Consider the following 16,799-nt stretch of genomic DNA (forward strand, 5'->3'; position numbering starts at 1 on the left):
AAATAAGGAAAACATCGTAATGCGACCGAAAAGCTAAGATAAGAGGGGAGAATCCATTATCGGCGGGTCCTAAAAAAGCGTCCGTAATATTATAATGTTTCAGCAGTTTATTATTGCGTACGTAATAAGGATACTTTGCGAATATTTAAGAAAAACTGTTTACAATAAAAAAAGGTGATGTTCTTATTTTGACCTGTGCAACTAGTCAAAGAAAAGAATCATCCCAATGTCTACCCGGAACAAAACAATAGGTAGTCCAAAGCCCCAAACGACCCAAAGTCAACTGGTAGGCAGTAAAAAAATGGATAGGAAGGGATAACCGATACTGTGAATAGCGGGAAGTTTACTTTATTCATTATTTTATTAGGGTTAGAGACAACTCCAAGACAACATGTTCAGAAATGTCAGCCGACTAAACCTTGGAGGATATAATCAAACGGAGACGCCATGTCTGTAATTTTCTGTACAAAACAGTCTGCCGATTTTTGCGGGGGAGGGGAACGTCAAATGTATGCGTAACGTAAAAATAGCCATGTCAGATAAACGTCAGTCCATTCTCTAGGTCCGTGGTCAGTCCATACATTGTGTATGACCGTTGGCCGCCTATTTTCGACAGAGGGGAAAGCCTGTTAATGGCTACTCCGTTTAGTTGTATCCTCCAAGGACTAAACCGCGTGGAATTTAACTTTTGGTGTTTTCAACGTATAACTCGGTCGTATGACGTATGTACGTGTGTTGAACCTCTTATCACTTATTTTCTTTGTTGTGGCAACACCTAAATTTTGCAGTCGTGAAGTTCGTAACATGTGATGTTTCGTGAAAAGTGTTAATTTTTTACGAAAAACAATTAGTTATAGTGCCAAATCGTGTTTGAAAGTGCAAAGGAAATATCAGTGTGAGTGTTTTTGGTGGTGTAATTTGTGATAGAGGCCTACAAGTCCTCAAGTGCAAATTACATGGATAAAGCCGTCACCTGAGTCCGTAAGGTTAGTACTTTTTTCATCTGTTGTTTGTCCCAAAATAGATTTTTGTGCGGGTCGCAATGATATTTCAGTTTTGTTTGTGTAACGCCTCCATGTGACTATTCAGTTTTTTCATGAGACCTTGAACTAGAAACCTGTATCAACCTTATTTCGTTATCAAGGTTAGGAGTAGCGCGCGGGCTTTCGATTCACGCTGGGAATGTTTACATATATGTCTCCTTACAAACTCTTAAAACATTGAAAACCGCTTAAATAAACGTAATTTATTAATTTCGAGCGGTTTCGTAACGTCCACTGTGTACAGAGAGCGAAAAAAATCGGACAATCGTGACCTAACCTAGAACGAAATCTGGTGCAGTTTTTTTTGCAACAATTGCTTTCCAGTACCGTTAGTTGATCCGTGCGCGTGTAATTAACAGTTTATCACTCAATTTGAGCGCAGTTTAACTGTAAACTGCAGGTAATCACGTGATAATTGGATTGTTTTCACATTTTGACAGTTATTGAGTGGACGAGTGCCGCTTATCTGTGTACGCGGTTTTTTCGGCAATTTTTTTGCGCATATCAAGATAAAATGTGTATAGACGTCAGAAAACTCCCCTGAAACTTACGAGGGGTGTTTCAAGTGATTAAGTGTCCGTTTGTACAATATTTACATTCACATAACCTTACTTATTTATACATGTGGGTAGAACAAACTTGTAGAAAAAATGGATGAGATGGGTTAAGAATAGTGAGGTTAGTAATTTAATCTTATTTAAATAAACAAGGCATGTTCATTATCTCTCATTGTTATTAATACTGTATATATTGTATTATTAAATCTTGCTATGTTGGTTTTTAGGATAATGGTGTTGTTTACAATCATATTATGTTTCAATAACCTCAAATTAGGCAAGTATACACACTACATTGCATTAATTAACAGAATGTTGAGCTGTAATGCTTATCCAATGCTAATTTAAATAATAAGTTATCTTTAAACTTTCTGTCACTCTAGAGTCTGTGCGGAAAGAGAAGAGTCCTGAAATGTATGGGACCCAATACATTCTACGACTCTTCTTTTTCCGCACAGACTATAGGATGCAAGACAGAGAAATGGAGCCTAAGAATTCTCATGTGGCACCCTACAGATGGGTCAAGATCGCAAGGCCCTCAATTAACACTATGGGAAAATGAAATAATACGTACAGTGGGACCACTCTGGACAAGGGTGGCAAGAGAGAGGAAATACTGGAAGGAGTTGGAGGAACCCTTTGCCGATAGGCACACTGAACTAGAGACTTCAAATCAGGGGTCACCAAATGGCAGACCGTGGTTCGGATCCAGACCACCACCCTACATTATTTGTTTACTTATTTAGTAAACTCAAGTAGAAAGGGACTGCGATGGTCATATTATTTTAAAAACCGGACTCCAACTAATTGGTGACCCCTGATATAAATATTCAAAAGTAACTTACTATCATAAAATTATCAAACATGTTCAGAATAAATAAATTAAAATGTTTAAACTCTATTAACAATATTATTCATGTACCAAATGTCCTAGTGTCCAACAATTCTTGAGTTGGCTGTACAGTTTTCACTACGGCTCTGTAGGGCCGGGCCTAGAGCGGCCAGACATTAGGGGTGCTATATGATGGGTGCTGAGAAAGGGCTTACTACAGGGCCTGGGCCATATTAAAATATATAAATAAAATAAAATATCTTTATTTCAGAATATTAAAAATTCCATAATATATTGAGTTCTAGGGCTGGATATGGGCTGTTATGTTATGTTATTACAGCCATAATTCATCCTTATAATTCAAATTTTTCTAATGAGTACAAAACGTTGACCCTTATTAAGGACAGATGTAACAATTATTTGTGAATCTTGCTAAACATTTAATAGAATATGAACAATACCAGCATTTCTAACTGCATTCGCATTAAGCTCTGCATCGATTTTATGCGGATGCGGAGGCAGATGAGGAGGTTGAAAATAATGCGGAAGTTCCGCGGTTGCGGATGCGGATGTGAATATTCGCAACATCCCTGCTTGGTAGATGTCTTTTTAAGATTCTCTCTAAATATGTATTTATTTATGGCTTATGTCGTGTCTTGATCTGCACAATTATTTTATCATAATAATTTATCAGTTTGTTGTGTTGTTAAACAATGTTTCATCATGTTTGTTTTAGAGTAGTTAGATTATTGTTTATGGTTATAACTTAAATGATCTATCTACTTGTTTACAATAGAAGTATATTATTCATACAGGATTCCTAAGTAAATGTTTCCTTTATAGATTTGTTTTATTAAATCTTACTAGCAAATTGTAATATTTTGCACACCATTTTAAACAATTTCTGTAAATTGATAAGAACTGTAGGTCCCAAGTTATAAGGTCTCATTTTGCTTGGCTGCACTATCAATATGATTTTCGTCATCATACTGGATATGAAGGATGTTATAAGTAATTTATCCACTAGCCGTCCATATGTCAAACCTTGCCAATCAAAATTAAATTTTATTATGTCAACACAAAGTTCAAATTAGAATGGAACAGGAGACCTTTTTATAGGCCTCTGGGCGGCTAGAGGTTAAGGGATATATTTAGACAATGAGGTCACCCCCTCATAGATATAGTCTCTTATATAGTTGGTCAAACCAATTTGTCATTAAATAAGATAAGAACCAAAAAAATATACTCATCCTTTTCTTTTGGGTGCTAGTACTAGTGTAAGACAAAGATAGTATGATTATTTATTTATTTATTTATTTATTCAGAAATTTAATTCAGGCAACAAGGCCCATATTACAAATACCTTACAGACTAACATACATATGTATTTTATAAACTGCGATTATTTCTGTCCATGTTTGAAATGACAAACTATAATTAAAAGTGACTAATTCTTTCATGTCAAAAAAAGGACCTACAGTCCTACACCCTACTTGTCAGTTGTCGGATGGTTGTTGGCATGTAGTTATGACTCATTTGTTTCAATGTAGGTAATGTTATGCAATAGAAAACACCACGCATGCTCTCTTGTTTTGAAGAGGGTAAACAACAATTGCAATGTTAGTTTATATTTATTTAAGCGTATCGCGTAACATAATAGGCAATATAATATATGCTAACAGTATAACCAAGGCAGCCTGGCGGCCTAGCATGAGTTGCGTTCTCGCGCGCGACTCCATCAATGACGTATAAAAGAGATTCTTTTTTCATTGGACTCCATACTTGAAGTCGCGCTAGATGTATGAAGTTGCGCGCTAGAACGCAACTCATGCTAGACCGCCTGGAGGACCAATCTGACACCTGACGCGATCGGTTGGCTGCGTAGCCTCGATGTCGACTAAAGTCGACTTATAATATGTTGGTTTACCTATATGAAAGATGGACTTTTACGAATACGAATTATTCAGTTCAGGTGGTTGAAAGAAGGTTGAAGACTTGTTACAAACCATCTAAAAACGCGTTAGTTAGCAGTTAGAGAGCTATAACTGTAACTAGAAGGAAACCGATTTGTAATAGGGATTTAGGGAAAGGACTCACGAACAAAACACAATCTGGCAGAGTACCTACTTGGGAAGTTCTGATTATTTATAGTTGTAGTACCTACAGTAGGGCCTCAATAGGGTTATGGATGTGATCTATGTATTCTTCTTCTTCTTTTCGTGTAAAGGGATTAAACTTCTTAAAACTAAATTTTTGTCTGCCAATGCTTTGCCACTTCCAGCCCTCGGGGTGTAGCTCAGGAGATCTTCCTCAGTGCACGTCGTTGAGTACAGAGAACACATCTATGTATTGAAGTATTTATATCGTCGCCTACACAAGTTTTGCTTAGTTTGGGGCTAGGTTAATTTGTCCCCAAAATATTTATTTATAAACAGGTGCACTGGTATAGGGTCAATCAAGACATAGTAACTTAGAAAATATGGCTAAACAAACTTATGAAATAATTTTATAAGTAAACAAATTGAAAATCCATTGTCATGTCGGTGCACGTGTTCTTGAAGCAATAAACCCATATCATTATTTGTACTGTAAGTTTCTCACACAATTATTTATAACATAATTTAACATAAATAACACTTATACTTATTGCAAAGTAATTATAATAAGAAACAAACCTACCTTTCAAGTGTGAATATTGTTTGAACACACAAAATGTAGCATTACTTGTATTTTTGTTTTTTTTACTTATTTATACGATTTTTTTGTTGTGTTTTGATATTTTGTTATGATTGCTAGACAGTATATCAACTGTCTGTCATAATGACTTAAAACCTGCCAGTAATTAATTTAAGGTTTGATCCATGTTCTTGTCATAGTAAGATTGACCACATATCGCCGCTATACTTACTCAACCTCGTATCTGCAACACTCATTTGATGACAAAAACACCCGTATTCCGAATGAAAGAAAAGCGACATTTCCATCAAATGATTGTTGCAGATATGAGGTTGAGTAAGTATAGCGACGATATAGAGTCTGTGCGGAAAGAGAAAAGTCGTGGAATGTATGGGGCCCAATATATTCTACGACTCTTCTCTTTCCGAACAGACTCTAAATAGAATTTCAATCTTTACATTTTACATTTAAGGTAGGTTTCATTTAAATAACTAACTTATAAAACTTAAAACCTAAATCTAAATATATAAATCAAAAAACTTTGGGGCTCAGGCATGGTGCCGAAGGTTCTGGCAGCATTTCCTCTCGCAAATTAAATTAGACTTTCGGGAAACGTGAGTGTGACTCATCGTGACGCAAACCTACACTCTCTTGCGACCTGGAAAAGAGTTCAATTGGAAAGTAACCTTCAGTCCTAACCGACAATATCTTCTTTCCAGCGATGGAGTCACATGTTCTGAACACATACCACCAGGCTCGCTACCGCACCATCGGGCACAAGAGGATGGGTTCCACCAGCGACCTCTCATCGGAGAGCAGCTGCAACCAGAACAGCCCGGAGTACTCACAGGCCCAGCCGGAGTACGGGAGGAATTATGAGGGCAATGAGGAGTACTGGAGTCAAGCGGTAAGATACTACTTAAAAAAAACAGCCTTTATACGCCCCAGCACAGGCGTACTCTCATGCACGAGAGGGCTTGGCCTATAGTCCCCACGCTGGCCCAAAGCAAGTTGTATTTCTTTACGATGTATGCAGGTTTCCTCGAAATGTTTTCCTTCACCGAAAAGCTAGTGGTAAATATCAAATGATATTCCGTACATTCGTTCCGAAAAACTACTTTGGTACGAGTCACGATTTCAAATCGCGACCACCAGTCACCAGATTCGATTTAATCCTTTGACAATACCGTCTTATATAAAGATTTGGCAACAAGCCAGTTTATTATATCATGTATATCCAGAAAACAAACTCAATTTTATCATGTCCTTGTAATTTCCAGGCAAACACAACACAAACAAGTCAAGACTCTAGTTCAGACGAAGAGGAAAACGTAGAGGTCGTCGAACTCGATAATCACTACGACGAAAATGCCGAAGACACTCTAGTCGAAGGCGACGACTATGACGTCATCCAGGTATATGCCGTCCATCCAGACTTAGACCTCGAAGCGTCCTCCGACGAAGAACAACAAGATTACTGTGTAGCTGAAGAAGATGATTCAGAAGAAGAATACGCACAAGATCCCCAATATACAGAAGAGACACAATACGAATACCAAGAGAATAGAACAGATATATGCCAAGATGGTTTAGATATTAACCTAGATGGTCCAGTAGTTTCAAATGTCGATGAGTATTTTATCAAAGCAAAACCTAAACCTATCTTGGATATAAAAGATGAACCTGTAGTTAAGGATGTTGATGAATATTTTATTAAAGATACTAAACCAGTAGCTCAAGTCCCAGATGTTGATGAGTTCTTTATTAAGGAAAAAGAGCCTGAGGATGCTAAAACGCAATCTGATATTGTTCAAAGTGTTCCTCAGGTTGAACCTATTGTCAATGCTAAAGAACCAGAACATAACGAACCAGATAATATTGCAGAGGTTTCTATAAATGAGTCCGATTTAGATGCCCTTCCAAACATAGAGGAAATCAAAAGATACCTGCTCGAAGATATTCCTTATAAATTCAAGACTACGCAACGATCATGTTCCGTACCTCATTCTCCGATGCGCCATCTAGCTTGCATGGACATCGACGACGCAAAAACCTGCCTAAGCTTCGAAGATCTGAACCTAGACTTATCTGATTTAGCATTCGACAACGACAAGTACAAATCGGGCAGTGGTAATAAAATCGACGACATTCCACGAACTTTAACGGACGAGGATGTAAATAGCTTTTTGATTACCAACAAAACTGAAGAGAAATCTGAGAAAAACGACGACGATTTTAGCTCTCAAGATATGGAGATAGATAACCCTGTAGACGCAACTATACACGTAGAGACTCCGCGAACATCGACTCCTATCAAAAAGCCGAACGTCTTAGACTTTTGCATAGAAAAACCAGCAGTCACACCAGTCAAATTTGAACCTAGTGATGTCAAAACGGAAACGGATGATTTCGTTGACGTAGAATCCTGCAACGACGCAGCAATACCAGTGCTCGCGGCGAACAATGTGAATTCCCTTTTAGAACAGTTTGAAGCTAACGAAAAGTTCGCGACCAAACCGAAGAGGCCGAAGGAGGAGCCTAAACCCAAATCCAACGGTCTGACGAATGGTACGCGTTTGCAGGACGCAGGCGTCCAGCTCAACAAGAACAAGATGCGGCAAATACTGGTGAGTACATACCGTTTTTTTCTCTAGGCGACGCTCTGTATACTAGACTACTAGACTATCAGTACCAGTATACTCGTTTGCAGATGCCGCCTAAAGCGGCGCTGCGGCGCTCGGTGAGCCCGCCCGCGGCTCCCGCGCCGCCCGCACCGCCGGCGCAGCGCTCCGACCACGACTATTGCAGCAAAAAACGCCACAGCCTGCCCACTCTCAAGGGCGGGCAGAGCCTCCTCAAACCCGAGGTCCTCTCCAGCAACAGCCGAATCCTCAACTCCAGGCACCGATCCTGCAAAAACAAGAAAGTCGTCTACCATCTCAGCAGCGATGACGAAAGCGACAAGTCTGCCAAAAACAAAAAAAGAGATGACGATGACGATGTGAAAGCTAAAAAGTCGACCCTGAAACAACCTATAAAACAGCCGACTCCATCAAATTGTCGGAAAAAACTCTCACCCCCGCATAGTGCTAACGATACTTGTAAAGATAAAATTAACAGTTCTGTGATGGTTAAAAATGCTTCTAAAGCAAGTGATACTCTCGGTAGTCAAACGAACATTAGCATTAAGTTAACTATTAAAAATAAATCAGAGGTTATACTTAATAACTGTAATGATAAAGGCTATCGGAATGTTAAAGATATTGAAAAGTGTACGTCTAGTGTTAGTAGTAGCGCTGAAACTGTTAAAATACAGGAATTAGATAGTGAGAAAATCAAATGTGTAAATATTAGTGACAATAATTGTGAGAGTGTAGAAGTTAAGACCGAAGCCCGTCCGAAAGAGGAGAACTTTTACACGGCGTTGTTTAGCAATAAGCAAGATGTACAGATACCGCAAACAATGGACCTCAAAACCGAAAAGAGACCAATAGACGAGGAACTTAAAGTTATAGTAGATATATCTAACAGAAACGAAATGGAGCAGCCTCAAAAGAAAAAGAAACTAAATCTCCAAGAATACAAGATGCGAAGATCGGTTACCTCAAATAATAGCTCTGCAGCCGTCAGTCCTGAAGCGATATTTCCTGATTTACCCAGCCCATGTCCTTTGGAAAAACTTGTCAATAATAATGTAAATGTGACGTCTCCAAATGGAACAATAAACCTAGCTGAACAGAAGGACCCTGAAGCTCCAAAGAAAATCTTTGATCCGATCAGAGAGGCATCTAGGAAAATACTCATGAACACCAAGAAACAAAAAGCCGAGGCCACGAGAAAGAGGGATGAAGATATCGTGATGAGCAAGATACCAAAAGTAGAGAATTTGGAACTGCAACCTCTGATAAGTGACGCTGAAATGCTAAAAATAGTTGGAGGAATGGCACCAGAGGAAGTGCCAGTTATAAAGAATGAAAAACCAAAAGCAACTGATTATGAAGAAATAGTACTAGTTAGCGTCGGTACAAATACTGATGAAAACATATTTAGACAAATGGAAAAGACTAAACATAAAGAAGTTAGGAAATCTCAGTCACCTCCATTAGACGCTAAAGCACTAATCAATTTTAAGATCAAAAAGTCCGAGGCAGTTCTTAAGCAAAATGTCTTTGACGCGAAAGCGCAAAAAATCAACGCCCGAAACGAAAAACGTAGTCCGGATAAAAGTGACAAGAGAAATGCTGACGTCAAAATAGATAAAGAAAGATACAAGGACATAACGGCTGCTTTAAAGAGTGTAGAAAAGCAAGTAGATACTAAAATATCCAGTAATTCTTTGTTCGCTTCTATTCAAGATGTTGTACTGAAAAAAGCGCCGGAAGAAACAACTGAGAAACCAAACCCACAGCCTAAACCGGTTAAAACTTACAAGACTACTATAGTACGGGAATATGATACTAAAGCAGATCACGGAGAAGACAAAATTATCCTACATTTAGGCAAGCATAGGAGAAAACCTGAATCTGCTAGTGTTTTAGTTCAAACTGAGGTAGAACAACCAGCTGTTGTAATACAACCGAAAAAAGCAGCTATTAAAGAGAAGAGTCCTGTGCAAAGGAAGAGGAATGACAGTGACATGTCTATGTCAAGTGATGTTAGCCCTTCACGCGACAAAACAGCCAGCGTAGAAAACAAATCAAAAGAGACAGCCAAGCGTTCCCGCTCGGTTGAAAAGCGAGCTCGCTCAGTCGATAAGCGACCACGCTCAAGCGAGAAACGCTCGCGCTCTATAGAGAAGCGATCTAGATCTCGCGATCGCTACGATAGATACAGACGGCGATCAAGATCTCACAGTCGCAGAAGACGAAGATCTCGCAGTAGAAGCGTCAGAACTAGACGTTCACGTTCCATCGACCGCTATAGACGACGAAGGCGCGAATCCCCTTATAAGAGAAAACGAACTAGATCCCCGTACCGTAGACGCTCGCCGTCCCCGCGTAGAGACTACCGCCGTTCGCGGTCTAGATCTAGATCCAGGCACGACTCAAGATCTAAGACCCCGAGGAAAACCCCCCCTCGCGTTGAGAAGAAGTGCGAGAAATCGTACACCCCTCCTTTAAGAAAACCGACCGTGTCTGAAAGTTCTGATTCTTCCTCTAGGTAAGCATCGTGGTTTAATATATATTTCTGTTGCAGGTATTTTGGAGTTAAAGTTGCTCCATGAGCGCTATTTGCCACATTGAAGTTTGTTTTTAAATTACTATTAATTACTGTTGCAGAATGGGTTAGTTTCCACTACTGAAATGGAATTTTGAAGGGATACTTTTCATAAATGAAGTTTCTTATTTAAAACTCGCTAGATGAATTAAAAAATATATAGCTATTTATAATTGTGATTTATTGGAAACTAGCCTATTCCCTGCCTTGTACAATTTATATATTACGTATAAATAATTTTCCTGACCAACTAATAAAAAAATATGATCCCATTTTATTCCATGGGCGCTCTGAGCAAAAGGTTCGAAGTGACTAGGTCTGTAAACTCTGTAATCAATTTTAAATGTAAATTATGAACATATTTTTATGAAATTTGGAATTAGATATACTTGTCATTTGAACTCTTTTACTGCAGCGCCCTGATGGCGCACTGTGGTCCCAACTACTAGTTTTAGGCCCAAACTTGTAAGTTTTACATACGCAAGTAGGGACACAGCTATACTACAGAATGAGAGATGAATACCGTTATCTCATTCTAACAAATAGCTTTGTCCCTACTTACGTAAGTGAAACTTACAAGTGTATCTCGGGCCTTACATCGAATTGTCGGTTGCACATACCATATTAACGTTACCTTTTATTGTTTAGTTCGTCATCTTCGTCCAGTTCGTCCTCGTCGTCGTCCAACCGGTCGAACTCCGTCCGTTCGGGGCGCTCGTGCAGTCCCAGACAAGAGGCTTACAGACGGAAGTACAGAAGCTACAGCCCTGATGATAGGATTGATAGGTAATTATAATATATTTAGGTAAATCCTCTTCGTCCAGTTCGTCCTCCTCGTCGTCGTCCAACCGGGCGAACTCCGTCCGTTCGGGGCGCTCGTGCAGTCCCAGACAAGAGGCTTACAGACGGAAGTACAGAAGCTACAGCTCCGATGATAGGACTGATAGGTACTTAGTACTACTTACTTATTTGGCTGGCGCGATGACCCAAAATGAGTCTTGGCCTCCAACACAAGAGCACGCGCAGTATCACGCCAACTATCGCCGACGCCGAGCTCACGGAGATCTGCCTCCACTCTGTCCGCTCAACGATATTTAGGATGACCGACAGGACGGCGTAATATAATATAATACATATAATTGATAGGTAATATAATATATTTAAATCCTCTTCGTCTAGTTCGTTAGTGTCGTCCAACCGGTCGGACCCTGCCCAGTCAGGGCTCTACAGACGCAAGTACAGAAACTAGAGCCTTGATAACAGGTAATATTAGTTCCTCTTCGTCTAGTTAAGAGTTGTCCAAGCGGTCGAGCTCTACAGACGGAAGTACAGAAACTACAGCCCTGATGACAGGTAATATTAGTCCCTCTTCGTCTAGTTAGAGTCGTCCAACCGGTCGAACTCTGTCCGCTCTTTGGGGTTACCGCGAAAACCGAAATTCGCAAATCGCGGGGATCTTTCTCTTTTACTCTAATTAAGGCGTAATTAGAGTGACAGAGAAAGATGCCCGCAATTTGCGAACTTCGATTTTCGCTGTTATAGCCCTGAGGAGTCCTACTACAGACGGAGTACAAACTGCGACTCCCACCGCGTTAGAAACGATCTCTGTTTCCTTGTTAATAATAAAAATGTTGTTGCAGAGAAAGCAACAAGCCAGTGGAAGAGAGACGCATAGTGTTCGTCGGCAAGCTAGAAAAGGACAGCACTAAGGCGACATTGCGAGCTCAGTTCTCCAAGTTCGGTCATATCATGGAAGTGCGACTGCATAATAAGGAGGATGGGTGAGTGTTGTTGTATTTTTAATGTATAGCCATCATATGTATATCGAACATATCTGAACACAACTCTAACGCTTTGACAAAAGAGGCGTGTTCAGATATTTGTGAGCGCCTTGGCCGCTCCAAAAGCAATGAAAATTAGTTGAAATAGAATTTACATTGATAAGGTCAATGTGGCTAATTTCGTTTTTCTTTGTCTTTAAACGCCTACTTTGCCATAACGGCAAGGCCTGTCGAGAATCTGAACAAAGTGAGGACTCTTAACTACAATATTACGATTTAATTTTTTAACAAGCAGAAACGTCTGCGATCGATGCTATTAAGCTTAGAATAAATTTAAAAGTGGAAAAATTACTGTCTTGGGTGAGGATTGAACTCACGGCCTCTGGATAGTTACGGCCTCTCGGCGTAGTGGATAGTATTACGGTTTAACATTTTTTTTTCCGTCGTTGTGTCGAACAGGACTCGTTACGGATTCGTGACGTACTCGCGCGGCCGCGAGGCGTGGACCGCGGTGGAGGCCGCCAACCAGTTCCCGCAGTACGACGTCGGTTTCGGAGGCCGCCGGGCCTTCTGCAGACAGTCCTACGCCGACCTAGGTCAGTACACCCACAGATAAGATAAGATAAGATCCTACAGCCAACCAGTGACAGTACGACGTCGGCTTCGGAGGCCGCCGGGCCTTCTGCAGACAGTCCTACGCCGACCTAGGTCAGTACACCCACAGATAAGATAAGATCCTACAACCAACCAGTCACAGTACGACGTCGGCTTCGGAGGCCGCCGGGCCTTCTGCAGACAGTCCTACGCCGACCTAGGTGAGTACACCCACAGATAAGATAAGATAAGATCCTACAACCAACCAGTCACAGTACGACGTCGGCTTCGGAGGCCGCCGGGCCTTCTGCAGACAGTCCTACGCCGACCTAGGTCAGTACACCCGCAGATAAGATAAGATACTACAGCCAACTAGTGACAGTATGACGTCGGCTTCGGAGGCCGCCGGGCCTTCTGCAGACAGTCCTACGCCGACCTAGGTCAGTACACCCACAGATAAGATAAGATAAGATCCTACAGCCAACCAGTGACAGTACGACGTCGGCTTCGGAGGCCGCCGGGCCTTCTGCAGACAGTCCTACGCCGACCTAGGTCAGTACACCCACAGATAAGATAAGATAAGATCCTACAGCCAACCAGTGACAGTACGACGTCGGCTTCGGAGGCCGCCGGGCCTTCTGCAGACAGTCCTACGCCGACCTAGGTCAGTACACCCGCAGATAAGATAAGATACTACAGCCAACTAGTGACAGTATGACGTCGGCTTCGGAGGCCGCCGGGCCTTCTGCAGACAGTCCTACGCCGACCTAGGTCAGTACACCCACAGATAAGATAAGATAAGATAAGATCCTACAGCCAACCAGTGACAGTACGACGTCGGCTTCGGAGGCCGCCGGGCCTTCTGCAGACAGTCCTACGCCGACCTAGGTCAGTACACCCACAGATAAGATATATATGTCGGGAATCGTGGGCGTATCATACTATCAGGAGCACATCAGGACCTTCAATCATGGATGGCGAGCCCTCGTCAATGAAATACGTTATTCAACTCACAGTCTTTACTGGATAAGACTGATTACAAATCATAGCACACGTTACACTTCTTATTCAAAGCAAACCAGTGGATTAGACCCAAGAACCGCCACAGACGTCATCTTCTCCCGTTCTTTCTCATCATGTTTTTTGAAGATTGATTGACAGCATAATACTCGTACTTCAATTGTTCTGGCTTTCATTTGTTTTTGACAGCGCACTCTATGACGCCTTGGCGGAACTGCGCCGAACGCCACTCAGGTGTACACCCTAGTTTGCTCTATTTGACAAAGATTGCGTGATAAAACGCCTCTTCAAGGCGATATATGTAGGGCTTGCAAATATTCGAAACTTTCAGATATTCGAATATTCGACTTTTTCTGACGACGTATTCGAATATTCGAATAATTATTCGAATATTATAAAAAATAAGAAAAGGAACGAGAAATCGGTTTATTATCGTTTTATTCAAAAGCTTTTTTCACATATTGCTAAAACTAAGGATATTTGGCAGAAATCCACTTAATTGACTAGATTTTATCATCCTACTATTTATAAGATGCCCACATTTATAAAAACAAGTAAAACGCCAAAATTAGACGTATTTCATATTTCTAGATAAAACTTATTATAAATGGGTCGTTGCGTGAAATAATATAACTTTAACCATCCAAACACCTAGGTATGTAAGATATTTTTTTTGTAGGTAATTATTTTCCGATTTAAATTAACTTGTAATCACTGTATTTTGAATCTTTATTGACTTTATTTGTTTTAGCAAGTTATTATTCCTAATGGTCGGCTAATTATATAATATTAGAATATTTAAGGGAAAAAGTTAGTTGAGTACTGGGTGGATTATACGTCAGCTAAAGGTGCATGGTTAGATTACCAAGTTGGGCAGGTTTGGTATGATTAAATTTGAGAATTGCGATAAGTGGCAAGGTTTAGACTTCAAAAATTCGCTTAACGTACGCTTGTACTGAATAAACAGAATGACCCTTTAACTTAAAACTTACGCACCGTAAAAATAACATACTTTTTGGTATCGTATTCTTTTAAATTGAGTTAGGTTTCACTGTATTCACGAAGTCTATCGAGAGGAATACAGTAAAAATATTATTTCCTTCGTATTTGGGTACCTACCGTTCCTCATTCACTGTAAATACCCGTAAAACACACAGAAACTGTAACTACAGCGGATGACATAGATTTTTTTATAGTAATAAAAAATATTCGAATATTCGAAACCTGAGCGGCCGAATATTCGAATATCAAAACAGGTCGAATATTCGACAAATTCGAATATTCGAATTGCAAGCCCTAATATTAATATTTGAAAAAAGTCTCCAGAAGTTAACGTTTGTTATAATGGCGACTGTTTTAGGTTTTTGGTAACCTGACCTACACTTTTAATCCTAGTTCGTGCACCAGATTTCACCACAAATGATCGTATTTAATTCATTATAGCTCGTATAAAATATAAATAAATAAGTAAAATTTGTATTGAGATTACTTTCTTATTTTAGAGACTTTTGAGTACAAAAATGAACTATTTTGAACTCTATGTCTATCCACAGACGGCCTAGAAGCGGATTACGTCGAGAGCGCGTTCCACGGCGCCCCGACCGCGCACTCGCGCCGCGACGACATGTCCTTCGAGCAGATGTTACTGGACGTCAAACAGAAACTCAGCCAGCGCAAGAAAGATGACGACAAGCCTTGACACTGTCACGGTTAGCCAGGGGACGGGTAACACTCAATATTAGCCGTTTCACATCAATATGTCTACTTATGTGGTTGTACTTGTATCGCGACATGTCCTTCAAACAGATGCTACTGGATGGTTAATAGGAGCTTAGTCAGCGCAAGACGACGACAAGCCTTGACGCTGTCGCGGTTAGCCAGGGGACGGGTAACACTCAATATTAGCCATTTCACATCAATATGTCTACTTATGTGGTTGTACTTGTATCGCGACATGTCCTTCAAACAGATGCTACTGGATGGTTAATAGGAGCTTAGTCAGCGCAAGACGACGACAAGCCTTGACAATGTCACGGTTAGCCAGGGGACGGGTAACACTCAATATTAGCCATTTCACAGCAATACGTCAAAGCTAAATGTCTACTTAGGTGGTTGTGTCGCGACATGTCCTTCAAACGATGCTACTGGATGGTTAATAGAAGCTAAGTCAGCGTAAGAAATACGACGACAAGACTTGACACTGTCACGGTTAGCCAGGGGACGGGTAACACTCAATATTAGCCATTTCACATCAATATGTCAACTTGGTCAAGCAAATCTTGTCAGTAGAAAAAGGCGGCAAATTTGAAAAATCGCGGGTTAGCAACACTACGTTTGAATTGTTCGAAAATCGCGTGTCATTTATATCTTATCTGTAGAACTGTTTTGTTTACATTTAATCGTTGTTCGATGAACATTGCTGCTATTTGTTCGTTTCCTAGGGATACCATACTTTAGTTTGCTTTACATTGCTACTGACATATCCAGCTTGACAGACTATAGTTATCTCTGGCTTCCAGTTGTTTCCTGGCTGATAAATAAAAAGTGTATCTGTGTGAGTGCAATGGCGTCCGCTGTCAAACTGACATTGACAGCCCGGTTTTGTGTTCCAATCGTGCAATTGTAAAAGACATTTTAAGTGTATCGTGTTAGAGATCATTTTTGCTCACGCCGTACCTATACTTATATTTCACATTAGTTTTCTGTTTAGTTTTTAACTTGTAAATAGTAGATTATAGTTTAGTTTTTTTTTTTGTATTATACGTCTTAATCCTGCTACCTCTTTCGGTTAGTTTTCAGATTTTTTTGTTCTCTTATTAAATAAGGACTAAGTGCGAATTTATTGTTTAAAAAAAATCCATTAAGGATATCGTTGGAAAATTAAGAAAATATAAAAAATATGCTTACTAATTCGTGTTATGTAAGACGGAACAAGGTAGCACAAAAAATGTTTTGAATATATATATTAATGTTATTGTTTCATACAAATTGTATGTAAGATGGTGGTACGATTAATATTGTCGTATGAGGCTCTGTTCTCCACTGAAAAAATATAAAAAAAGGTACGTTTGTTTATCAT

At 40.1% G+C, this 16,799-nt stretch overlaps 1 protein-coding gene across 1 annotated transcript; it reads left to right on the top strand.

Annotated features, from left to right (window-relative positions):
- Positions 1-720: 720 nt before the first annotated feature.
- On the top strand, positions 721-15,462 carry LOC134657530 (uncharacterized). The gene is made up of 8 exons (XM_063513106.1): positions 721-986; positions 5,828-6,015; positions 6,389-7,735; positions 7,819-10,268; positions 10,974-11,111; positions 11,966-12,106; positions 12,566-12,702; positions 15,274-15,462. The coding sequence occupies exons 2-8, from the start codon at positions 5,830-5,832 to the stop codon at positions 15,417-15,419; spliced, it is 4,545 nt and encodes a 1,514-aa protein (XP_063369176.1). The 5' UTR covers positions 721-986; positions 5,828-5,829; the 3' UTR covers positions 15,420-15,462.
- The last annotated feature ends 1,337 nt before the right edge of the window (positions 15,463-16,799 follow it).

The sequence above is a fragment of the Cydia amplana genome, chromosome 20 (assembly GCF_948474715.1).
Source record: "Cydia amplana chromosome 20, ilCydAmpl1.1, whole genome shotgun sequence".
In the NCBI taxonomy this organism is placed as follows: Eukaryota; Metazoa; Arthropoda; class Insecta; order Lepidoptera; family Tortricidae; genus Cydia; species Cydia amplana.

Coding starts and splice junctions, on each gene's coding strand:
- LOC134657530 (XM_063513106.1), top strand. CDS start 5,830: ATGGAGTCACATGTTCTGAACACATACCACCAGGCTCGCTACCGCACC. Junction 12,107..12,565: donor CTGCATAATAAGGAGGATGG/GTGAGTGTTGTT, acceptor TGTGTCGAACAG/GACTCGTTACGGATTCGTGA. Junction 12,703..15,273: donor ACAGTCCTACGCCGACCTAG/GTCAGTACACCC, acceptor GTCTATCCACAG/ACGGCCTAGAAGCGGATTAC.